The sequence below is a fragment of the Odontesthes bonariensis genome, chromosome 23, assembly GCF_027942865.1.
Source record: "Odontesthes bonariensis isolate fOdoBon6 chromosome 23, fOdoBon6.hap1, whole genome shotgun sequence".
Lineage (NCBI taxonomy): Eukaryota > Metazoa > Chordata > Actinopteri > Atheriniformes > Atherinopsidae > Odontesthes > Odontesthes bonariensis.
In genome coordinates, this window is record NC_134528.1 from 3,260,114 (window position 1) to 3,285,886 (window position 25,773).

Below are 25,773 nucleotides of genomic sequence, written 5' to 3' on the forward strand. Positions count from 1 at the left end.
TTTTGTAAAGTCTGTTGCTCACAGGCTTTTATTTTGTAAAAGTCTGTTGCTCACAGGCTTTTATTTTGTAAAGTCTGTTGCTCACAGGCTTTTATTTTGTAAAGTCTGTTGCTCACAGGCTTTTATTTTGTAAAAGTCTGCTGCTCATAGGCTTTTATTTTGTAAAGTCTGTTGCTCACAGGCTTTTATTTTATAAAAGTCTGTTGCTCACAGGCTTTTATTTTGTAAAGTCTGTTGCTCACAGGCTTTTATTTTGTAAAAGTCTGTTGCTCACAGGCTTTTATTTTGTAAAGTCTGTTGCTCACAGGCTTTTATTTTTTAAAAGTCTGCTGCTGTCTGCTGTGGAACAGGAAAAGAAAGTAATCGGCGGATCCACCAAACATGGAGAAGGTTACGGAACTTTTACTCGGCCATTTTCCTTTTAAAGTTCTTCCAGACGGCGGAGTCGATAGAACCAAAGTCATCTGTAAACGCTGCCAATATGCCGCCCACTGATTGGATGCGAGACTCCGGTTCTTCTCACAGATGTTTATTAACGCCACATCAACACCGTAGAACTAAATGTTCGAGTAAACAAAGTAAAAGACGACATTAGTTGTTGTAATCATTGAAGAAATAGCATTCTTAGCATTGTGGCTGGTACCAATAAATAATCAAAGTGATAGGCTACTGGCCACTTTAGCTGCTTCTCAACCAACGGCAGAATCATTCCCCAGAGGCAATCTGCAGGGTCAGAACTAGGATTCTTTAACTTCCACTTCTCCTCTGCATCACATTGACACAGTTACAGCAAACACCACCAAGCATGGAGGAATAAAATAAAGATAAACTAGCAGGTAACATCACCGCTACAGGTGTGAAGCTAACGGAGCTAACCGGCGCTACTTCCTGTTTTACTGGTTTCAACATAAAAGCACGTATTTCAAAATAAATGTAAAAAACAACTCCTGCATTTACAGCCAAGTTGAATTGTCTTCTCAGCGTAGTAGTTCCAGTCTAAAATATCACTTAAAGGCAAAACACACAACTGATAGCAGCAAGTCATTCAAGGAAACAGACAGTGGAGCGAGGCTTCTACATAAAAACTACAGAAAGATGCTGATGTTAAAAGTGTGTTTGCACAACAAATGTTATGGCACTTTCATTCATATGGCAGCACGTTTAAAATAAAGCTAAATGCTAAAAGCTATACGCTACTTTTGGATTCATTTTTGGAGTGTGCGTACAAATGCGATTAATCGTGATTAATCAGGGAAATCATGTGATTAATCAGATTAAACAGTTTAATCGTTGCCCAGCCCTAGTAAAAATTAAATGGGATTAATGGAGAGAACAGGGAGAATTACAATAAGAAGTATTCTTCTTACAGAAGTGATGGTAAAACTGCAGATTTATTCCCTCATCAACAGATTCTGCTGACAGAAATACTCGCTGCAGCATCACATTTGGGTTAATCTGCTCCTGAAAACAGAGCCCACCAAACGCACCATTTCCTCTGAGGCTGGATTAACTACAGGAATCACTTTGTCCCACCTTTAAGACCCATACTGAGCATCATCTCTATAACATGTGAGGGCCGGCCGGGGGTCAATATCAGGGAGTGATCCTGGATCTGGAGTTTGGAACCAGCAGAGCTGCTTACGTGTCCCGACCTTGGCAGCCGTGTTATCGACGTACTGATAAAGGAAACCGAGCTGAGGCCGACTGTTCTGTGCTTACAGGTCACTTTCACTAATGCAGCTGGAAGCAGAGCAGCCAGAGGCCAGAGGAGGGACTCTGAGGCAGATTATTTAGCTGTGGTTCATGTAAATTTATCTATTAACTGCTGCTTGTGCCGGAGACATTGAGCTGTATTTACCCCCAACCACCTAAACAGATCCCCACTTAAAAAAACAAATTACTGTGGATCCAGATTCCCTCCTAAAGTGGATATAAGGCCAAACAAATTAACATTTATGTCCAATAACTTGGGCTGGGCGAGTTAACTCGTTATTATCGCGTTAACTCGTTGATTATTTAACGCCGATAAATATTTTATCGCGTATTAATGCAGTTGTTTTTTTATTTTATTTATTTATTTTTATTTATTTTATTATTGTAAAAGTCTGTTGCTGTCTCATGTGGAACAGGAAAAGAAAGTAATCGGCGGATCCACCAAACATGGAGAAGGGTACGGAACTTTTACTCGGCCATTTTCATTTTAAAGTTCTTCCAGACGGCGGAGTCGACAGAACCAAAGTCATCTGTAAACACTGCCAAGTTGAATTGTCTTCTCAGCGTAGTAGTTCCAGTCTAAAATATCACTTAAAGGCAAAACACACAACTGATAGCAGCAAGTCATTCAAGGAAACAGACAGTGGAGCGAGGCTTCTACATAAAAACTACAGAAAGATGCTGATGTTAAAAGTGTGTTTGCACAACAAATGTTATGGCACTTTCATTCATATGGCAGCACATTTAAAATAAAGCTAAATGCTAAAAGCTATACGCTACTTTTGGATTCATTTTTGGATTTTGCGTACAAATGTGATTAATCGTGATTAATCAGGGAAATCATGAGATTAATAAGATTAAACCTTAATTCGTTGCCCAGCCCTACCAATAACGTTAAAAATATCCTTCTCCGGCTCTTTAAATATCACCGGTGACCTGATCCACTTCTACAAACCAAGTCTTTCCTGAACCTTAAATCCTGTGTTTGTACCTTCTGACGCATTCAGCCCACATCAGTAGGCTTTTTAATCAGAGAGAAAACTAACTGAAGTACTTTAATCAAAGTAAAAAAAAGCCAAAGAAAACCAGTTTGCATCTCCTGCAGCTCAGAAAACATCCGGTCTCTGTAAGGTTTCCGCCTGCCGACAGCCGCGCAGTGACACGAAGGGAGAGAAAATAGGGCCAAGCGATTGTGAGGTCTGACTTTTTCCTGGAGAACCATTTTGTGATGCAAATGTATTACTCTGTTGAACGCATATTGTTCTGAGAAGCAAAACGCTTTATTTTTTAAACCCCAGCCAACTAGCCGGACTACCTTCATCAACACCAAAACGAGGCTGGAACTCTGCTCACAGGACGCAGCAGGGGGTAAGAAGATGTTCAGAAATGATGCTGCTGATATGGGATGTTACACAGCTTCATGTCAAAAGAGGCGAACTGTCCCTTTAAAGTGAGAAAGGTTCCATCCTCTGTATCCATTTAATCCTGGCATGATTCAAAGCAGGAAACAGCACATCTTGCTGCTGCTCTCCTGCAGTCTCACGCTGGGTGATCCATGTCCTCATGCTCTACTTCTCTGCTCACTGAGCTGCGAGGAATCCAAGCCCGCCGGCTAAAAAGCCAGAAAAAGGGTCAAACCGCCTCCATCTTAACCGAGATGAGGAACACAGAGCGGTTCCACTCGTGTCCACCTGCTTTCAGTCGCATCACATCGGGCTCCTTTCCCCCCCCTTCAGCAGCGTCTCATAATAACACAAGAGAAACAATAAATAACCTCAGAGCTCAGACCACGTATACTCTCAGGAAAAATCTAATTCTCAAACACTTAGATATCCCTCCTCTGGGCAGCTGGTGGACTACTTTTCGGGCCAATCTCGTCTCAAACGTAACGACTATCCTCATGTATCATCCAGCCTTCTTTTCCTCTGTTTTATTTCAGTTTTTAGTGGCTCATATGGCCCGTATTTCACTGATGTTCGTCTCTGTCATGGCTGCTGTGAGCCTGTGAGCAACAGACTTTTACAAAATAAAAGCCTGTGAGCGCCCCATGTACAGAGGCTACAGTCCTCGCTGCAGCTGGCCCCGGTTCGAGTCCCGCATCGGACGGCCCTGTGCTGCATGTTGTTCCCCCTCTCTCTGCCCCCTGCTTCCTGTCTCTCTGAACTTTCCATTAAAGGCACAAAAGCCCAATTTATTTATTTTTTATTATTATTTTTTTTTAAATAAATAAAAATGATAAAACCTGCGCTAATGCACAATAAAATATTTATCGGCGTTAAATTATTGACGAGTTAACTCTTTATTAGCGCGTTAACTCGCCCAGCCCTATTTAAAACGCTTAAAAGCTGCAAAAAGACAAATATTCGGGTTAAAATTACACTTTGAGACACTGAAACCTCCACATATTTGGGATTTGTTTTACCGCTATCATCACAGCTGATGGCAACTAGTTCACAACAGCTTTCCAATAATGTTTCTGTGTGTTCAAACCTGCAGAGGGGAAGGAGCTCATGACTTTTAAAAGCCACCTGAAGTGCCATCAGGAGAGTTTTGGAGGGCAAACTCCTCACCTGTCGACTTATTTCTCTGGAACAGCGGCGGCATCGTCTCCAGACAGAAGCCGGTGTTCTGTCCCTGTAATGGCTGCCAGCTCTCAGCAGCGTTCCCACCCTGTGAGGTCGGATTTCATTCACACTCTCAGACTGAGAAAAGGCCAAAAGCTGCCGGAGCAGAACTCACAGATGGAGGCGCGACAGATGGTCCAGACCGAGCCCGCGGGGGGGAAACCGGGCCGACACAGAGGATGCAGCCGCTAACGAGCTTCTCTGTCCGGTTAAAATGTAAGATGAGCTCAGAGCAGGATCCATCATTGTTCACTGATGAGCGAGTCAACAGTAACCTGATCTGAGATCTGCTGCTCTCGCGGCTTCTTCTATGCAGACACCACGGTGTCGAATTCAGCTTCAGGAGAGGAATCGCCTGTTAAACGTTTTATAATCTGATAAAGAACATGAGCTCATCCTGAACTGGACGACTCAAAACTGTCGGGACGGGGCAACAAAAGGCTGGAAAACTAACAGAAACAGCTTTCAGTAACATGACTGGGTATAAAGAGAGCACCTGTGAGAAGCAGAGTCTCTCACGAGTTTCAGAATTCTGTGAAAAACTGTGATGAGAAAATGTGGAAAAGAATCTTCCATCATCTACAGAATATCAGATCATCAAAATATTCAGAGGATCTGGAGACATCTCCGTGACCTTCAGGCCTGGGTGTCCGTGACCTTCAGGCCTGGGTGTCCGTGACCTTCAGGCCTGGGTGTCCGTGACCTTCAGGTCTGGGTGTCCGTGACCTTCAGGCCTGGGTGTCTGTGACCTTCAGGCCTGGGTGTCCGTGACCTTCAGGTCTGGGTGTCCGTGACCTTCAGGTCTGGGTGTCCGTGACCTTCAGCCCTGGGTGTCCGTGACCTTCAGGCCTGGGTGTCCGTGACCTTCAGGCCTGGGTGTCCGTGACCTTCAGGTATGGGTGTCTGTGACCTTCAGGTCTGGGTGTCTGTGACCTTCAGGCCTGGGTGTCCGTGACCTTCAGGCCTGGGTGTCCGTGACCTTCAGGCCTGGGTGTCCGTGACCTTCAGGCCTGGGTGTCTGTGACCTTCAGGCCTGGGTGTCCGTGACCTTCAGGCCTGGGTGTCTGTGACCTTCAGGCCTGGGTGTCTGTGACATTCAAAAATATATATATAAAAGTATAAATGTACAAAGAAACGTATAGAAACATCATGCATCACTGTAGAGAAAAACATATTTAATACTATGTAAAATGTGGTTTGCTGTCAGTCCATTTCCTTTTGTGGATATGAAATTTACCTAAAAATAAAACAAGTTGTACAAAAAAAATGTAATCCTTTTCCATTTGGTTATTTTCAAAGTAAAGAAAAATGTCCTTTTTTTCGTGCAAATGTACTGAAAATGTCCAGTTTTCTTTTCCATTTCCATCCACTTATTACTGCTGACGGCGCACCGACCCGTCTGTCCATCTCTGACTCCAACTCACCATCACTGAGGACCAGATCCAGAGATACTGAAGCTCCTCCCCCTGAGGCAGAGACTCCTCCCCCTGAGGCAGAGACTCCTCCCCGACCCGGAGGTTCAGAACCAGGGCCTCAGATCTGGAAGAGCCGACTTTCATCCCGGCTGCTTCTCGATAAGCTGTGAACTGAAGGTCATGAAGAAGCCAACAGAACCACATCATCTGCATAAAGCAGAGCGGGAACCCTGAGGTTCCCTCCAGATCCTGTCCATGAAACCCCCAACAGGATCGGAGCCGAGGGGGCAGCCCCGATGGAGTCCAACTAAACCAGAACCCGGCTGCTCTTCAGGTGACCAGAACCTGACCCAACGCCCTGAGCTCTGAGCTGCCATCTCCTCCTCTCCCTCCAACATGTTCTGCTTTCTCCCTCTGAGCCTTTCCAGGCTTCAGTTTCTCACTTTCAGAGGACGGAGATATTCTTGGCAGAGGGCAGAGTAACCCCACCTCCTCCTCCTCCTCCTCCTCCTGGGCTGCATCCCACAGCTTCTGTTTCATTTTCTCAGCACTTCTGTTAACTTTAAAAAGTGCTTCGTCCAAATGGAAACATAAAACCCGTTTTATTGGCCTCCGAATCACAGCGATCTCACAGCGGCTTTAAAGAACGATGATACGGAAACATTAAGCTGTGCCGCTGTCTACGACTCAGGCACCAAACCAAAGTCTTTGGTGCAGACTTGCGCCGACTCGTCCAGCTTCCAGATGTAATCATTGCGTCCTGCAGGAGCCAATGTTTCCTGAAGTGGAGCTGAAAGGCGTTTCATCTGGCTGGAGACGAGGTTCCACAAGCATGCAACACGAGTATTAAACGTATTCCAGGAAACTTATTTTGGATATCACAAATTGACTCACTCATTGGGGTCACATGGCACTGAAAGGATCAGATTATTGGCTAAATTACAATCAGACTGAGTTATTAAGTGCATGTAGACACCTTAATCTGACTAAGAACTGGATCGGACCGGATTCAGACCCGAGATAACTGGGCTGAAAGTCACTCTAAACCTGCTTGTAGACGCTGAAGCACGTGGTGAATCAGACTTTGCGTTCTGCGCATGCTCCAGATGTTTTCCCGGGGTCGTGACCCGGAAGTCAAAGGAGACGATATTCCTGTTGTTGTCGCCGTCAGAAAGAAACAAACAACGCGATGGAGAATGCTCCGTTGGGCATCGAGTTTGTGCAACAAGCAGCTCATCACAGAGCAAATGTAGAGGGACGTAGCTTCATCTGGCTCTGCGTTCTCCATCTTTCTCCAACGCCTGAGTTTGTTGTTGTTGTTGGTGGTGAAGAGGTCAACAGGAAGTGGCTCTATTAGCAACAGCTGGAATGGGTACAGCGCCACCTATCATACCGGGGTATGACACGCTTTGTGCCTCTGATCCCATTCATTCACCGCCACATATCCAAGGAGAATTACCCTTGCTCAACTATGCTGATTGTAATTTAACTCTGACCTATGGAACCAGGAAACAGAGCTGTGCCGGATAAAGCCACGAATATTCCTGCTTTTTAGTCACCTTTACATGGGAAACCTGCTCTGTGGTGACTGCTCACAACGTCCGTCCTGCTCCGTTTCCCTGTGTTCTGTTCCCACAGAAACCGGCTGAAATGTGTTCGGCTGCGAGGGTGAAATTATGAAACATCTGACAGGGAAACGATCCAAACAATCAATGAAACAACTTCCTTTTGCAGGAGCAGGACGTGGGTTCATGTCCCACTTCTGACACCACGGGGCGGCCATTAACCGGAAGGTTGGCAGGTTCCATTCCCACTCTCAACACTCAAAAAATGGGTTAAAAGCGGAGGACAAATTTCGTGTGAATGCATGACCAATAAATCTGATCTGATCTGATCTTAAAAACCCGTCAAACTGGTGCTGAGGTTCCTAAAACGGTTTGTCTCATTCGACTCGCTCTGCTGCTCGGGATGAGCTCTGCAGAGGACAGTCAGCGCTCCACATGCATCACATGACCGAGCAGAGGACGGTTCTGTGCTGCAGAGTTTACGTCTCCAACGCAGCAGTTAGAGCTGAGAGCAGCTTGTGCCCCCCCACCATCCCCCTCAACTTGGCTCAGACAGCCTCCCTGTTGTGCTGAGAGCTCCACAGCAGCATTAATCTGCCACAAAGCAGCTCTTTCTCCTTTAACCTGGCACACTTCACACCAGCAGGCTGCAGCCATGTTTAACCGTCTGAGGGCCGAAGCAACGCTCGCACGCCTGACACTAAACCCGAGGGTCTCTGAGGCGCTGCAGCAGGGTTTCATCACGCATGTTCTGCGTGTTTACAGGTGCAACACTGAAGTAATTAATTAAGCTTCTAAATATATTCTTTGTTTCCAATCCAATTTTATTTATAAAGCACTTTTCAACAACCTCAGTTTACCAAATTGCTGTACAGAAAAATAAAAACAAAAAATTAAAAAGACATGAAACATGTTTCCTAAAAATGACATCAGTGTATTTTAATATCTTCTTTGTAAGAAATTTATTTTATTCTTTATGTTTTTCAGGAATCCATTTTTTTTTTAATTTAAAGTAATCTAATTTCATTTTAAATTAGAGCTGGGCGAGTTAACTCGTTATTATCGTGTTAACTTGTTAATTATTTAACGCCGATAAATATTTTATCGCACATTAACGCAGGTTTTATTATTTATTTTATTTTGTAAAAGTCTGTCGCTCACAGGCTTTTATTTTGTAAAAGTCTGCTGCTCACATGCTTTTATTTTGTAAAAGTCTGCTGCTGTCTGCTGTGGAACAGGAAAAGAAAGTAATCGGCGGATCCACCAAACATGGAGAAGGGTACGGAACTTTTACTCGGCCATCTTCATTTTAAAGTTCTTCCAGACGGCGGAGTCGACAGAACCAAAGTCATCTGTAAACTCTGCCAAGTTGAATTGTCTTCTCAGCGTAGTAGTTCCAGTCTAAAATATCACTTAAAGGCAAAACACACAACTGATAGCAGCAAGTCATTCAAGGAAACAGACAGTGGAGCGAGGCTTCTACATAAAAACTACAGAAAGATGCTGATGTTAAAAGTGTGTTTGCACAACAAATGTTATGGCACTTTCATTCATATGGCAGCACATTTAAAATAAAGCTAAATGCTAAAAGCTATACGCTACTTTTGGATTCATTTTTGGATTCTGCGTACAAACGCGATTAATCGTGATTAATCGTGATTAATCAGGGAAATCATGTGATTAATTAGATTAAACATTTTAATCGTTGCCCAGCCCTAAAAAAAAACATGTTGCCTAAAAATGACATCAGTGCGTTTTAATATCTTCTTTGTAAGAACTTTATTTTATTCTTTATGTTCTTTATACTCTTTCCATTTTTTTTATTGAAAGTAATCTAATCTAATTTTAAATATCCAATTTCTTTAGATTAACTTTATTTTTTGGACATTTTACTTATTAAACAGAAGATCCCAAAATATTTTAATACTCTGGAGATAAATATGTGGTATTTGTTGGTTGTTTACTGGTGCAGAATCATTTAGAAATAAAGCAGCAGTTTGGGTGATTTCATCAGTGAGGAAGCAGAGCAGAAAGGCTCCACCCAGATGGAAGATTCACCAAACATTTCCTGCCACCAGTTATCACCAGAGATCTGAAAAACAGCCCCGAAAGGAGAGGCGCCGCTAGCATTAGCTTAGCACGAGGCACAGCCGGGCCTGAAACAGCTGTTTAACATCTGCAGTTTGCTTTGGTTTCACCAGTGAGACTGAAAAAAAACTGAATTTAGTTGGAAATTATTTATATTCTGCTGCTGGAAATTTAACTGATGAGACAGAAAGATAAAAAGGATGATGAAACAGAAACTGTTCAAAAGCAGGTAAAAAGAATTAGATCAAAGTAAAACACTGAAAAAACGAGAAGCTTTTCAGAGGAAAAAGCAACTGTTATTATAAAGATTAACTTTGCTGATAAAGAGTGGAATGAAATAACGTCAGAAAACAGAGAAAAGGAGCTGAAAGAAGAACAGATGTTTCATCCCCTGGTTTCCTCACAGTGGGACAGAAAAATGAGTCTATTTAGATTCAAATCCATCAGAAATACCAGGCAAAATGATGCTAAAAGGTGCAAATTAATAGATTTAAAAGGACAAAAATAACCTTGATCTGGTTTTACTGGTGAAACGTGGTGAACAGCACCATGAAAAAATGTGTTTACGTCACGTGACTCGGTTGATTGACGGGTGAGCGGCCGGCGTTAATGGGAAAAGCAAAGGTAATAATGTGGAGTCATCATGGATCATCATCATGGTGAAAGACCAAAGAAGCCATCAGGTGCCCAGTTTAGAAAGAGAAGAAGAGAAGAAGAGGAGAAACGGGCAGAAGATAAAGGGATGCAGATTTCTATCAGTGACGTAGGCTATAGGCTATCTGTTAGCCTCTTGCTAACATGTTGCTGTTAGCCACGACTGTGTTTGATTTTTAGTAATTTTAGCTGAACTAGAATTAGAATTGAGGCTTCATGTCATGCAGCTAATTTCACCCAAAGGCAACCTGGTCTGGTTTGTGTTTGCAACACAACATGTTAATGTTAAAGCCAGCTGTGAACAGGGTGAAAACAGCTGCTACAGTCTGAGCTCTGATGCTATCAGAACCGCAGGAATCTGCTTTTATGCTCCATGGAGTAGCCTTCATTTATTTATTTAGCTTTCTTTGGTTATTTTTAGGATTTTCAGGTTATTTGAGGATTTGTTATTGATATTTATATTCTGTATTTCACTTATTTATTGTGTTTTTTTCTCAGTTCTTTTTGTACCTTTTTGTATTTAAGATTATATATAATAAAATAATACAAATAATATAATATGTTGTTGTTGCTGCCGGGGGGGAGACACAGGACCGCCTGCATCTCCTTTCTGATTGAATTATTCACCAAACAGACTGAAAACGGTAAATTTTTCATCAGCTGGAGGCTCAGGCGTCTGCAGGCAGTCCTGAACACTAAAGGCTGGAAGCTCAGTGCGGATCTGTCTATGTGCTGGAGATGCATCTCATTACACCACAGCCGAGTTCTGAGCGGCTTCAGGTCTGGACTCAGCAGAGTTCTGAGCGGCTTCAGGTCTGGACTCTCAGCCGAGTTCTGAGCGGCTTCAGGTCTGGACTCTCAGCAGAGTTCTGAGCGGCTTCAGGTCTGGACTCAGCAGAGTTCTGAGCGGCTTCAGGTCTGGACTCTCAGCAGAGTTCTGAGCGGCTTCAGGTCTGGACTCAGCAGAGTTCTGAGCGGCTTCAGGTCTGGACTCTCAGCAGAGTTCTGAGCGGCTTCAGGTCTGGACCCAGCAGAGTTCTGAGCGGCTTCAGGTCTGGACTCAGCAGAGTTCTGAGCGGCTTCAGGTCTGGACTCTCAGCAGAGTTCTGAGCGGCTTCAGGTCTGGACTCTCAGCAGAGTTCTGAGCGGCTTCAGGTCTGGACTCAGCAGAGTTCTGAGCGGCTTCAGGTCTGGACTCTCAGCAGAGTTCTGAGCGGCTTCAGGTCTGGACTCTCAGCAGAGTTCTGAGCGGCTTCAGGTCTGGACTCAGCAGAGTTCTGAGCGGCTTCAGGTCTGGACTCAGCAGAGTTCTGAGCGGCTTCAGGTCTGGACTCTCAGCAGAGTTCTGAGCGGCTTCAGGTCTGGACTCAGCAGAGTTCTGAGCGGCTTCAGGTCTGGACTCTCAGATTCTTCTTCTCAGCTGAGCTCCAAGCAGCCGGAGGGAAAAGTGTGAGCGGAGCAGAGTGGAAACACCCGGGAGAGACAGAACCAGCAGGTTCTGTTCTGCTGCTGGCTCTGAGGCCCGGGCAGAACCAGCCGTGGGTCAGGAGGGTTAGAACTACACCGAGGAACAACCGGAAGAAGAAAAGACAAGTCAGACACCAGCAGAAGCAGAGGAACCGACCGGGGAACCGAAGAACTAAAGAACAGAACCTGAAGAAAAGGAAAGGTCCTCAGAACAGAGCCAAAACCAACAGAAAGAGAGACCTGTAGGGCCAAATAAAAAGAGCAGAACCAAAGCAGAACCAAAGCAGATCCTGCAGAACCAAAGCAGATCCTGTAGAACCAAAGCAGAACCAAAGCAGAACCAAAGCAGAACCAAAGCAGAAGCAAAGCAGATCCTGTAGAACCAAAGCAGATCCTGCAGAACCCAAGCAGAACCTGCTGAACCAAAGCAGATCCTGCAGAACCAAAGCAGAACCTGCAGAACCAAAGCAGATCCTGCAGAACCAAAGCAGATCCTGTAGAACCAAAGCAGATCCTGCAGAACCCAAGCAGAACCTGCTGAACCAAAGCAGATCCTGTAGAACCAAAGCAGAACCAAAGAGGAACCTGCAGAACCAAAGCAGATCCTGCAGAACCCAAGCAGAACCTGCTGAACAAAAGCAGATCCTGCAGAACAAAAGCAGAACCTGCAGAACCAAAGCAGAACCAAAGAAGAACCAAAGCAGATTCTGCAGAACCTGCTGAACCAAAGCAGAACCTGCAGAACCAAAGCAGAACCAAAGAAGAACCAAAGCAGATTCTGCAGAACCTGCAGAACCAAAGCAGAACTAAAGCAGAACCTGCAGAACCAAAGCAGAACCAAAGAAGAACCAAAGCAGATTCTGCAGAACCTGCTGAACCAAAGCAGAACCTGCAGAACCAAAGCAGAACCAAAGAAGAACCAAAGCAGATTCTGCAGAACCTGCAGAACCAAAGCAGAACTAAAGCAGAACCTGCAGAACCTGCTGAACCAAAGCAGAACCTGCAGAACCTGAAAAGAAACAGTGATAGAACTTAAAATGAGGGGGGGACTAAGCCCAAACGGGTCTCAGGTTTAGAACTGAGAACCCCTAAGAGCCCCCTGGGAGCCCCCTGGGAGCCCCCTGGGAGCCTGTAGGAGCCCCTAAGAGCCCCCTGGGAGCCCCTGTGGGAGCCCCTGTGGGAGCCCACTGGGAGCCTGTAGGAGCCCCCTAAGAGCCCCCTGGGAGCCCCTGTGGGAGCCCACTGGGAGCCTGTAGGAGCCCCTAAGAGCCCCCTGGGAGCCCCTGTGGGAGCCCACTGGGAGCCTGTAGGAGCCCCTGGGAGCCCCTTCAGCAGCTTTAAAATAAACCAGCGGGACTTAGAGGTGAACAAAGGGCCCACAGACGTAAAGAATGCGGCCGTTCTCAGAACATTCCTCACATCGTCTCCGACCTCTGACCTGAAAACTGAACCTGGAACAGAAACTTTCTCCTCAGAAAACCTCAAATCCTGACTTTAAATCTGTCATCAAACCGTTTCACAGCAAATATTTAGATTTAAATCTGTGAAACAGGAAGGTTCCAGCATCCCCAGTGTTTCCTTTACATCCTAAAGGTTTAATCTATGATCTATTCTCATTTTATTCTGCTGTTTAAACTCATTTTGTCCTTTTAATAAAAGGAATATATATTAAAGTGGTGCCTGGACTCACATCAGCTGTTCGTCATCTACAGGATTGTGTTGCGTCTCTTTATCTCTGTGACTCAGTGTTTACCCGTGTTCATCCATCTTTTTTTAGTCTTTCAAAAGTCACACTTTGTGTTAAAGTGCCGTTTACACGCAGATGTGCGCGGAGAGCCGCAAACTCACCTGCCGGGAACGCGGAGCATCAGCTGTCCGAATGCGGAAATGTCAAGGTGGAGATGTCTGAATGAGCAGCCGGATGAGCAGCTGAATGAGCAGCTGTGTGTTTGTGTTGTTATTAAATCCAACCGGATAGAGTCTGAGAAACACAACAGAGAGAAAAAGCTCCGACAAACAGCGGTAAAATCCTCCGGCGGATGGAAGCGCGCCGCGGCCGCCGCTGCGCTGCGGTGCTCCGGCCTGTGGAAGAAGCGCTCCGCCGACCACCACCACGGGGTCTCCGGCCAATGTTTACCACCTGCACGGGTTTACCTCGGTGCCCCGCGCGCCCCGCTGACGGGAGAATGTTGGACCGGGAGCCGTTGGTCCGCGCGAGACCCGCTTCTGCTCCACATGTGCAGAAGAAGAAGAAGAAGAAACAGAGACCGCCGTCGCTCGAGCTGCTGAATCATCCACAAACACACACACACATGCGCGTGGGCGCGGAGAGCGCTTGCACGAGGCACAGCTGACTGTGACGTCATCCACCCGCTGTAAACATAACCCTTTCATGACCAGACTGTTAAGCTGGAATGCAGTGGAGTTGCCGGCGTGGGTTCGAGTCCAGGTCTGAGCTCGTCGCTGTAGGCCCCCCCCCCCCCACACTCTCTCTGGCAGGGGTGGAGCAGTGATTTTAAATGTGGGGGTGTTCCGGGGGGGCACATGAGCACCACGTCAAGCCCATAGACACGACGCTGAAGTTGGCATCCGATTCGCGAATTAAAGGGATGTTCATAAAGGGCCATTTCACTGCATTTTTGCATTTTGATCGCCCTAAACTGGGTCCTGTATGGAAACTACAATAGTTACACTGCTCAAATCTGGATGGAATTATTCTAAAGAGGCTATAGATTCATTAAAATCTTGTTTGGGATTCGTGAAACCTTTTTCTGATTTGTGAAAATGCAGAACAGGGCCATTTTACTGCTTTTTTTTGTATTCTCATCGCACTAAACTAGGTTCTGTATGGAAACTACAATAGTTAGACTGCTCAAATCTGGATGGAATTATTCTAAAGAGGGTACAGAGTCTTTAAAACACATTGTATGTTGGTGCACTACGAGGGTGGGCAAACCGTTAATATGATACATCCATGGGGCAAACGGGTTTACCTTTGGAAAATGTGTGGGGGGGATGAAATCATCTTGCTGTAAAAGTGGGGGTGTCGAAACACCCCCATCCCCCACAGGTGCGACGCCCATGCTCTCTGGCCTCTTTCTTCTCTATCCACCGTCCAATAAAGGCCAATAACCCCCCCCAAAAAAACATTGGAAATGATACTAATAATGAAAATAATTGAATAAAACTATAGTTTCACCACAAACCTGCAGAGCCTCCAGACCCATTTAACTAAAGTTTAACTAAAACCTGTTGTTGCCAAAAACCTGATTAACTGAGTTTTTACTTTAACTTCCTTCAGAATTAAAGGAATAGTTCGCCTCTTTTGACATGAAGCTGTGTAACATCCCATATCAGCAGCATCATTTCTGAACATCTTCTTACCCCCTGCTGCGTCCTGTGAGCAGAGTTCCAGCCTCGTTTTGGTGTTGATGAAGGTAGTCCGGCTAGTTGGCTGGGGTTTAAAAAATAAAGCGTTGTGCTTCTCAAAACAATATGCGTTCAACAGAGTAATACATTTGCATCACAAAATCGTTCTCCAGGAAAAAGTCAGACCTCACAATCTTTTGGTCCTATTTTCTCTCCCTTCGTATCACTGCCTGCTGTGCAGACCGAGCAGCAAACACCAGAACAGGCGCGGCTGTCGGCAGCAGGCAGCAGGCAGTGATACGAAGGGAGAGAAAATAGTGCCAAGAGATTGTGAGGTCTGACTTTTTCCTGGAGAACCATTTTGTGATGCAAATGTATTACTCTGTTGAACGCATATTGTTCTGAGAAGCAAAACGCTTTATTTTTTAAACCCCAGCCAACTAGCCGGGCTACCTTCATCAACACCAAAACGAGGCTGGAACTCTGCTCACAGGACGCAGCAGGGGGTAAGAAGATGTTCATGAATGATGTTGCTGATATGGGATGTCATACAGCTTCATGTCAAAAGAGGCGAACTATCCCTTTAACAGCCAACTGATGGACTCAGGTTCAGCCGGCTTCGGTGAGATTTACAGTCATCAGATTGAGTCATGGGGCACATTTAAAAAGCTCTGGCCTTCGTATCAGTGTGTCCGATCTCTTTGATTTTGTTCCCTTTAAGAATGTGACAATCCCTCAGTGTGTTAACCCGCCTGCAGCTGGCTCAGTTCTCTCACCCTTTATGTGATAAAATCTCATCATTTCAGGAGCTTTTTGAAAAACATCGACTTCAAGTTGACTCAAATTCCTTCATTTCACTTCAGACTCTTTATAAGATTCAGGATCAGAGTGATTTGTGGAAATTATTGTTCATTTTAGTGCAAAACAAACCGCAGATTTCCATATTTAAACGTGCGTTAATGAATGTGATAACACTGTATGATGCTGAAGCCTTTCAGAGAAAATGAAGCCCTGAAACCAGCTGTTCTGGGCCGAGCTGCTGCTGTTTGTCCAGCAGGGGGCAGAAGTCACCCTCTCAAGCTGCTTTAGACTTTATCAGAAAGTTTTATTTACTTTGCGGATGGATATTCTCAGCTTATTTGCAGATTTCTTATCTTTCTTTTATAATGACTGATGGTTATATACAAAAAGACACGTGACATCCACAGAAATGGAGTCTCACACTTATGACGTGTTTTAAACCATTAAAAATGAAATATTTGATTACTTTTTAAAACAAATTAGGTCAATATTGAGTAGATATGGACGAAACCATGCAGGGAAGATGCGTTTTTGTTTTTTTTAATCCAAAATGTTTTCTGAAATGATGAATTGTAAGGATTGAGCTTTATTTCAGTGTGGTATGAGGAGAAAACACAAAGACTGTTGTTTCTGTAACGTGTGCCTTGAGTCTCGTTCTGAAGCTGTTTGGGTGTTTGATGTAAATGTAAATGTACTTTATTTCTACAGCCCTTTACAGACGATCCTTACGGTGTACCAAAGTGCTTTACAGCAGGTAATAAATAAAGAGAAGAAGAAGTAAAAACAAATAAAAACAATAAAAGTGAAAGCAATAAAATACAACAAAATCAAATAAGATAAAAGTGTCATCATGCTACTGGGTATTAAAGCCATCCTAAATAAGCAGGTTTTTAGCCCAGATGTGAAGAGGCCCAGGTCAGAAATAAGACGCAGCTGGACGGGGGGCTTATTCCAGAGCCTGGGGGCAGCTTTGGGAAAAGGCTCGCTCACCCCAGGGTTTGTATTTACTATGTGAAATATAGTAAATAATTATAATAAATAAAAATAAATAAATAAAAATATAGTAAATAATTATAATAAATAAATAAATAAATAATAAAACATATAGTAAATAATAAATGAAATACGATGTGATTACTTTTACCAGTTTTTACATCTGTAAAATAATCAGTCTTCAGGCAGCTGGTGAAAAACACCAGATTAGATGCATTCAATGCGCATCTGAGAGGCAGGAGAGAAGAAGCACTTGGTTTGAGCGCAGAGGGTCACCTGTGCAGCCTCAGTTCCACGCGTGATCTGCTCAGAGCGCGTCTCCGGCAGCGGAATCTTTTCCTCTGGTCCTCGTGGAGCAGAAAGTGTCCGGACAGAGGATGGAGTAGCGGGGGTCCCTCCGCACATCCATGGAGAACTTTTACAATGACAGTCAAAGCCACCATCGGGACCACCGAGGCCCCCCGGACCGGCACCGGGTGGTCACCGCCGGGGCGGACATGCCCGGGCCGGGCGGAGAGCTCAGCCTCCGCGCGCTGACCGGCTGCGTGCTCTGCGTGCTGATCGTCTCCACGCTGCTGGGCAACACGCTGGTGTGCACCGCCGTCATCAAATTCCGCCACCTGCGCTCCAAAGTCACCAACGCGTTCGTCATCTCCCTGGCGGTGTCGGACCTGTTCGTGGCCGTGCTGGTGATGCCGTGGCGGGCGGTGTCAGAGGTGGCGGGCATCTGGCTCTTCGGCCGCTTCTGCGACACGTGGATCGCCTTCGACATCATGTGCTCCACCGCGTCCATCCTCAACCTGTGCATCATCAGCATGGACCGCTACTGGGCCATCTCCAGCCCCTTCAAGTACGAGCGCAAGATGACGCGCAGGTTCGCCTTCCTGATGATCGGGGTCGCGTGGACGCTCTCCATCCTCATCTCTTTCATCCCGGTGCAGCTCAACTGGCACCGCGCGCACAACTCCACCGCGAGCGACCCGGACGACTGCAACGCCAGCCTGAACCGGACCTACGCCATCTCCTCCTCCCTGATAAGCTTCTACATCCCCGTGGTCATCATGGTGGGCACGTACACGCGCATTTTTCGCATCGCTCAGACCCAAATCAGACGGATCTCCTCTTTGGAGAGGGCCGCGGGGCCCCGCGCGCCAAACCGTCGCCACCGCGCCTCGGCGCACGACGAAAGCTCGCTGAAAACCTCCTTTAAAAGGGAAACCAAAGTCTTAAAGACCCTATCCATCATCATGGGGGTCTTTGTCTTCTGCTGGCTGCCGTTCTTCGTGCTGAACTGCGTGGTCCCCTTCTGCGACCCGGACCAGCTCGGGGGCGCGCCGTGCGTCAGCGACACCACCTTCAGCATCTTCGTGTGGTTCGGCTGGGCCAACTCGTCCCTGAACCCGGTGATCTACGCCTTCAACGCGGACTTCAGGAAGGCCTTCTCCACCCTCCTGGGCTGCAACAAGTACTGCTCCACCTCCGCCGTGGAGACGGTGGACTTCAGCAACGAGCTGGTGTCCTACCACCACGACACCACCATGCAGAAGGAGGCCGCGCAGCTCCCCGGCGGCGCGCAGAGGCTCATCCCGCCGCCCGCGCACACCTCGGCCGGCCCGGAGCACGACTTTGACAAAGTCTCCGTCGTCTCCGATGACTGCCGGAACCACCGGAACTTGCTGCTGCCCGCCATCCTGCAGCTGGAGTGCGAGCCAGAGATCTCTTTGGACATGATGCCCTTCAACTCCTCCGACCCCGCAGACAGCTGCGCTATTCCGGGTCAAATCCAGGACCTGTGAACGCCACAAACCCCGGAAGTGTCTGGCATCACGGAGGGCTTCTGATTCATTCAGGGGCCCCCCACTGTACCATGGAGCAGGATCATGTCTTAAAGGGACAGTTCGCCTCTTTTGACATGAAGCGGGGTGACATCCCATATCAGCAACATCATTTATTGTCAGGATCTGGGTTTTTAGTTGTGTTTTTTGGACTGAGTTATTGGTGTTATTTTTATTTGGTACTTAGTGTTTTCTGTATTTAGATTCAGTCTTTGTTTCACCTTAGTTCTGCTTATTCAGTATTCAGTTATGTTTTATTTCTCCTTGTGTATTCCTTGTTAGTGTGCTCTCTATTGTTTTCTGGGGGGGCAGAAAACAATACCTGAAAAAATCGGTGTAAAACCACGACTACAACTTTAAGCATAATAATAATAATAATAATAATAATAATAATAATAATAATTCAATTCGGTAAAGAAAATATGGTCACACTAGCATAAATCATGACCGTGTGGATTTTTTTTTTGAAGTTTTTTGGGGTTTTTTTTTGTAAAGAAATGTAGAACAGCCAACTCCAGCTTTTTATTACCTTCATTAAGTCTACATTTCAGATCATTATACACAACAAAAACATCCGAAAATGTGAAAATCTCCTTTTTTTTTCAGCAGCAAGGGGTTAAGGTTACGGAGGGGGGGACGCGATAACAAAAAAAGAAATAAAGCTATTTTTTTTTAAATCACCACCTGCATTTATTCTATCAATACAAGACACAAACAGAGATAATAAATCGTGGCATTTCTCAGGGGGGCAGGACTTGTTCCCTGATCTGTACCCTATTCTGCATTCCTCGCCTTTATGATCACACTCCTTTCCCTGGTCCCTGGTTTTTTTCCTCGTCACTTTCCTCCGCAAGTGTTTAAGTTTGTTTTGTTATTTTCTTGGTTTCATGTTCAGTTTAGTTTTTCCTTACTCCAGCTTTGCTGCACCTTTTGTTTATCCTTGTAAATAAATCCTTTAATGCAGGGGTGGAGCAGTGATTTTAAATGTGGGGGTGTTCCGGGGGGGCACATGAGCACCACGTCAAGCCCATAGACACGACGCTGAAGTTGGCATCCGATTCGCGAATTAAAGGGATGGGCATAAAGGGCCATTTCACTGCATTTTTGCATTTTGATCGCCCTAAACTGGGTCCTGTATGGAAACTACAATAGTTAGACTGCTCAAATCTGGATGGATTTATTCTAAAGAGGCTATAGATTCATTAAAACTTTGTTTGGAATTTGTGAAACCTTTTTCTGATTTGTGAAAATGCAGAACAGGGTCATTTTACTGCTTTTTTTTATTCTCATCACCCTAAACTGGGTCCTGTATGGAAACTACAATAGTTAGACTGCTCAAATCTGGATGTAATTATTCTAAAGAGGGTACAGAGTCTTTAAAACACATTGTATGTTGGTGCACTAAGAGGGTGGGCAAACCATTAATATAATACATCCATGGGGCAAACGGGTTTACCTATGGAAAATGTGTGGGGGGGTGAAATCACACCCCCATCCCCCACGGGTGCGACGCCCATGCTTTAACGTCACTTTTGCCTCCCGTCCGTGTCTGCACCTGAGTCCTCCCATAACACACCATGACATTTCTGAACATCTTCTTACCCCCTGCTGCGTCCTGTGAGCAGAGTTCCAGCCTCGTTTTGGTGTTGATGAAGGTAGTCCGGCTAGTTGGCTGGGGTTTAAAAAATAAAGCGTTTTGCTTCTCAAAACAATATGCGTTCAACAGAGTAATACATTTGCATCACAAAATGGTTCTCCAGGAAAAAGTCAGACCTCACAATCTCTTGGCCCTATTTTCTCTCCCTTCGTATCACTGCGTGCTGCCGCCTGCCGACAGCCGTGCCTGTTACGGTGTTTGCTGCTCGGTCTGCGCTTCGGTCTGCACAGCAGGCAGTGATACGAAGGGAGAGAAAATAGGGCCAAGAGATTGTGAGGTCTGACATTTTCCTGGAGAACCTTTTTGTGATGCAAATGTATTACTCTGTTGAACGCATATGTACGGAAGCCCAGAGCGGACGTGGTACATATAAACTTTGTTTTTTATGGTTTTCTCGAGATAACGAGTTAATTTATCGATGGTTTTCGAGGCCACTTTTTCTCCCCCAGTCCAACCCTGTTTATATGTGTTTACATGTGTTTTATGTGTTTGCAGTTTGTTTGTCTTGTAGAGATAACTTTCATATCAGCCCGCGTCCTTTAAGCAGACGGCCGGCTGGACTGCAGCTCAGCAGGCGTTTACAACTCAGTGATCCTGCTTATGTAGTCGACTTCATCAGTGACCGGCTGAGGGGACCAGGCCGTCTCCATGGTTACCGAATGATGCATGAGAGGTGCCGTTATCGTTTTCTCGAGATAACGAGATAAATAACTCGTTTTCTCGAGAAAACGATATGCTCGTCACACCAGAGGGATTTGCTTTGTGCATTTTCACAAACATTCCATGTTTGATTGATAGGCGACTTTATTCAGTTTCCAATGAAAGGGGGTAAAAATGGGTAAAAACATTTGCCAGAAATACATATAAATACATATAAACAGGGGCGGACTGGGGAGAAAAAGTGGCCTCGAAAACCATCAGTAAAATAACTCGTTATCTCGAAAAAACCATCAGAAAAAAGTTTATACGTACCACGTCCGCTCTGGGCTTCCGTACATATTGTTTTGAGAAGTAAGACACTTTATTTTTTAAACCCCAGCCAACTAGCCGGACTACCTTCATCAACACCAAAACGAGGCTGGAACTCTGCTCACAGGATGCAGCAGGGGGTAAGAAGATGTTCAGAAATGATGCTGCTGATATGGGATGTCATACAGCTTCATGTTAAAAGAGGCGAACTATCCCTTTAACTTTTTCTTCTGCCTGTAAACTCCTGACTGGGAATCTGTGGCTCAAAGTGGATGTATTCTTCTCGGTGTCATTTTAACGAAATGATTCTCACTTTATAATAATTCCCTGTGGTGATTTCCCCCTCCTGCTTTTGGTCAGTTTCAAGCCCAGAACATCTGGATTTAAACTATTTAATGTCGAAACGCTGAAGAATTTAAATCCGTTACAAATCCAACATCTCATTGCAACCTTACGTGTGGATTATACTCGACAGTTTTGTTGTTCACTCAGTTGATTGAGATTAAAATCTTATTTTAAGTAGCTGCAGCAGCTGTTAGATGAACATTAAACGGCCTCACTCTAATCTTTAAATCGTGCTTTCTGATCTTTGGAGCTGCTACAATGGCTTCGACAAATGTAAAATATAGCTTGAAGGACATCCCCATCAGATGCTCTTGATGCCTACAGATTAAACGCACAATAGGCCTTAATAACTATTTGCATAATTGATGCAGTAACATTTTGAAGCTAGCTGTTTGATGTGAGTGTTTGCTGCTTTTGATATGTTAAAGATGGCGGATAGATGGAAGGATAATTGATAACAATTACATCATTAGTTTCTGTGTCGAGTTACCTCTTGGTGTAATTGCAGGCTGCTTCAGTTCAGCCATCTCACCCGGAGCCAAATCAGATTTCAAGCTGAACAACAGATCAGATGAGTGTTTGCGTCTGCTCCCCCTGAGCTGTGATGTCGGTGTTTCATTGTTGTTGTTGTTGTCATCTGTCAGCAGCAGTCAATAAATACCAGGCTGGGGCACCAGTTGTGGTTCTGGCATTTAACAAACTGCAGAGGATGGTTTTTCTTTATCATTCATTTTCTTATTTCTTATTTATTGATCTTCTTCAAAATGACTTTCTTGTGAAAAAACAAATTGTACATTTTTCAGAGTCAAAATCAATTTCAAAGCCAAGACTGTGACTCTTTGAACCCAAAAGAAAACACAAGAAAAAGCTTTTAACTAACTTTTAAAGAAGCTGATGGACAGCACTCTTTTTTTTGAATCGCCTTGTAGTTGAATTGTGTAAAATTAATAAAATTAAATAAATTAAAATAAATAAATAACATATTCCGACTGTTCATGAAAACATGTTCAAACATGGATATAAACCCAGAATCTGAGGCAGAAACACACTGTAAAGAATTTCCCTGTAAAATAACAGTAAAATACTGGCAGCAGTATTTTACTGTTATTTTACAGTGCATCTACCGTAATTTATTTAACAGTATAATAACGTATTTTGGATTTGGACATCAATTCATTATAAATACTGTTTTATGCTGTTAAATTACAGTAATCTACTGGTATTGTTAAATGACTGATTTAACTGTTAATTTACATGTGAGGGATGAATTGTATTTTACAATTATTGTCAAATACAGTGGGATGCTGTTGTAAATCCACCGTAAATATCAGCAGTTTGTTACAGTGTGGGTGTTCTTCAGTGCTAAGCAGCTTTAAGATGAAGATCTGGATCCTTACCCACAGCGCTGTTATTGGCTGTCCACCAATCCAGTGTATGGCATCCCGGATGGGTCAAATGCGGAGGAGTAATTTTGTGTAACATTCGTGTGAACATGACAAAGTAATCTTAATCTCTCAGGTCCGGCTTCAGGTCTTTGCTGGATGGAAGCATGCGGATCAAATCAAAGAAAACTGGACTAATTTCTCTGTGATGAAGCCGTTTTATTGAAGAAAGTCAAAAGGACAAATATTTCCTGCTCTGAACATGAACTCTGGACTTTGTGCTGTTACAGGAAAACTGCCTCAGTTAGACCCTCATATCAGTTTGACATTTTCTCCATCAGATTCCACAGAAATGAAGACAAAAGAAAACACTTTGCTGCTTCCTTCAGAGTCGTGTTTGCTGTGGAAATCTTCACAGTGAAGTGGAAGAGAAACAACAACATACAGACACATCAACACCAGGATCCGACTGATATTTAGAGCTCAGAGAAGTTTAGATTTTCATGTGGAGAAATATTTCTGTGAATCAAACTCCTGATCAGCAGTGATATCCTCCATGGCTGCACAGACACAGGAAACAGCAGCAAATAAACAGCAGAACAGCAGAGACATCACAGCAACCAGCTGTCAGCAACCAGCTGTCAGCAACAAGCTGACTAAATACATTTATTCCACTTTACACAAACTCTGCTGAGGATCCATAAAAATAAAGCCTGATCCCAGCACAGAGCGGCTGAGTGAATGTGGTCCGGACTCTGTGGAGGAGAGTCATGGTTCCAGAGACGCTGTAGAAGGACAGAATACCTGCTCTGTGATCCAGGTACACACCCACTCTGGAGGACCGAGGACCTGAGATGTAGGTTTCTATGTTGTTGTGCCAAAATGAATAACTGTCTGGGGAACAATATAATGACCAAGATTTGTCATTAAATCCAAATCCACATTCATTCCCACTTCCTGCTCTGCTGATGTTCTTGTATGCGACTGCTACACGAACTTCTCTCCCTCTCATCTCCACCTCCCAGTAACAACGTCCAGTCAGACTCTCTCTGCTCAGGACCTGCCGACATCCAGTGAATCTGTCTGGATGACGAGAATAAGACTGATGTTTTCTCATTAATGTCACTTTTCTGTTCCCCTCTGACAGTAACAGCTTTCTGTGTGCTGTGTTTGGATCCAGTGTGATTTCACCTGAATATCTTAAGAATCCAGCTCTGCTCTTTGGTTCTGGTTCTGGTTCTGGTTCTGGCTGTGACAGTAAAACATCCACTTCAGCGACTCTCAGTGAGATGTTGGCCCATTCCTCTCTCAGGATGTCCTGTAGTTTATCTCTGAGCTCTGACACAGCTGCTGTCACATCCTCAAAGTGCCTCAGAGGACGGATCTGGATGCTGGATGAGTGTGTAGCCCCCCTGAGTGCTGCCACTGAGGGGCAGCTGTGCAGAAACTGGCTGTGATCCTCTGTGTGTGAGAGCTGCTGCAGCTCAGCATCTTTCCTCTTCAGCTCAGTGATCTCCTGCTCCAGCTTCTCCTGAAGCTCTTTGACTCGCCTCCCTTCGGCTTCCTGCTGGGATCTGATCTGCTGCTTCACATCAGAGCTTCTTTTCTGGAGGAGACGGATCAGCTGGCTGAAGATCTTCTGGCTGTGCTCCTCTGTTTTATCAGCAGAGCGATGGATGGCCTCCAGCTGCTGCTGAAGCAGCTTCACATCTTTCTCTGCGTCCTGGATTCTCTGCTGGATCTGCTGCCGACTCCCCTCCAGCTCTCTCTGCCTCTCAGTCCTTTCTGCTGCAGCTGACACTGTGTCGTGGCCTTTATGTTCCTCCACAGAGCAGAGATAACAGATGCACTTCTGATCTGTACGGCAGAACATCTTCATCACCTCATCGTGATCAGAGCAGATGTTCTCCTGGAGCTTCTTGGAGGGCTCCACCAGCTTGTGTTTCCTGAGTGGAGCTGAATCATAATGAGGCTGAAGGTGTTCCTCACAGTAAGAGGCCAGACAGGCTAAACAGGACTTGGTGGCTTTCAGCTTCCTCCCAGAGCAGACATCACAGGCCACATCTTCAGCTCCAGCATAGCAGTGATCAGCAGGAGCAGCTTGGAGTCCAGTCTTCTTCAGCTGCTCCACTAAATCAGCTAACATGGTGTTTTTCCCCAGGACAGGCCTCGGTACGAAGGTTTTCCTGCACTGAGGGCAGCTGTGGATTCCCTTCTGATCCTCTCCATCCCAGTGGCCTTTAATACAGCTCATGCAGTAGCTGTGTCCACAGGGAATAGCCACCGAGTCCTTCAGCAGATCCAGGCAGATCGAACAGCAGAAGCTTTCTCGGTCCAGCTGAACTCCTTTCTGCGCCATTTCTCCTCTCAGATCAGCGACTGAGCCGTCTGTGTTCCTGCTATAAAGGACTCCTCACAGCTGGTGCTCTGAACACTTTGGACTTTAACTGGTGTCATCAGGCTCTAATCTTTCCAGGAGGAGCAGAAACTTGAGATAATATCCAGTAAGTAATAAAAACTGGGTGGTTTTATTCATCATGAAGACATAAAAACAGGTCAAAGTCCAGCTTACTGTGTGGTTTGCTCAGAGACATTTCAGAGAATGAACTGATAAACTTTTCTGAGATGATTAACAGGGCAGAGAACAGAGCCGGTGGGTTCCCCTCCTGTTGGTTACAAGGAGATATGTGGGCAGAGGTTATAAGGTTTATAAGGTTATAACCCTAACCCTGCTGTGTGTGAGAGCAGGAAGTGAGTCGAAGCTGTTTCACAACAGTCTTCATGGTTAGAATACGGGTCGATTCTTCTTTTAATCCCTTTGGAAAGAAACTGAGCTTCACTTTCACATTGAATCATGATGTTAAAGCTCCAGTTCCTCGTCAGCTTCTTTCCTCAC

General features: G+C 45.1%; 3 protein-coding genes across 6 annotated transcripts in view; 1 reads left to right on the forward strand and 2 right to left on the reverse strand.

Annotated features, from left to right (window-relative positions):
• The window catches only part of LOC142374162 (serine-rich coiled-coil domain-containing protein 2-like), a 58,420-nt gene extending 44,594 nt beyond the window's left edge, over positions 1 to 13,826 (reverse strand). For all 4 annotated transcript variants that reach the window (XM_075457700.1, XM_075457699.1, XM_075457701.1 and 1 more), the window contains exon 1: positions 13,375 to 13,826. The gene's annotated coding sequence lies outside the window, so the exon portion shown is untranslated. The remainder of the gene's footprint in view (positions 1 to 13,374) is intronic.
• Positions 13,827 to 17,096: 3,270 nt separating this feature from the next.
• LOC142373964 (D(5)-like dopamine receptor) lies at positions 17,097 to 18,526 on the forward strand. The gene has a single exon (XM_075457450.1). It carries the CDS (start codon positions 17,097 to 17,099, stop codon positions 18,483 to 18,485), a length of 1,389 nt encoding a protein of 462 aa, XP_075313565.1. The 3' UTR covers positions 18,486 to 18,526.
• Positions 18,527 to 23,553: 5,027 nt separating this feature from the next.
• Positions 23,554 to 25,236, reverse strand: LOC142374488 (tripartite motif-containing protein 16-like). Its single transcript, XM_075458211.1, has one exon. The coding sequence runs from the start codon at positions 25,234 to 25,236 to the stop codon at positions 23,554 to 23,556; it is 1,683 nt and encodes a 560-aa protein (XP_075314326.1).
• Positions 25,237 to 25,773: the final 537 nt, after the last annotated feature.

Coding starts and splice junctions, on each gene's coding strand:
- LOC142373964 (XM_075457450.1), top strand. CDS start 17,097: ATGGAGAACTTTTACAATGACAGTCAAAGCCACCATCGGGACCACCGA.
- LOC142374488 (XM_075458211.1), bottom strand. CDS start 25,236: ATGGCGCAGAAAGGAGTTCAGCTGGACCGAGAAAGCTTCTGCTGTTCG.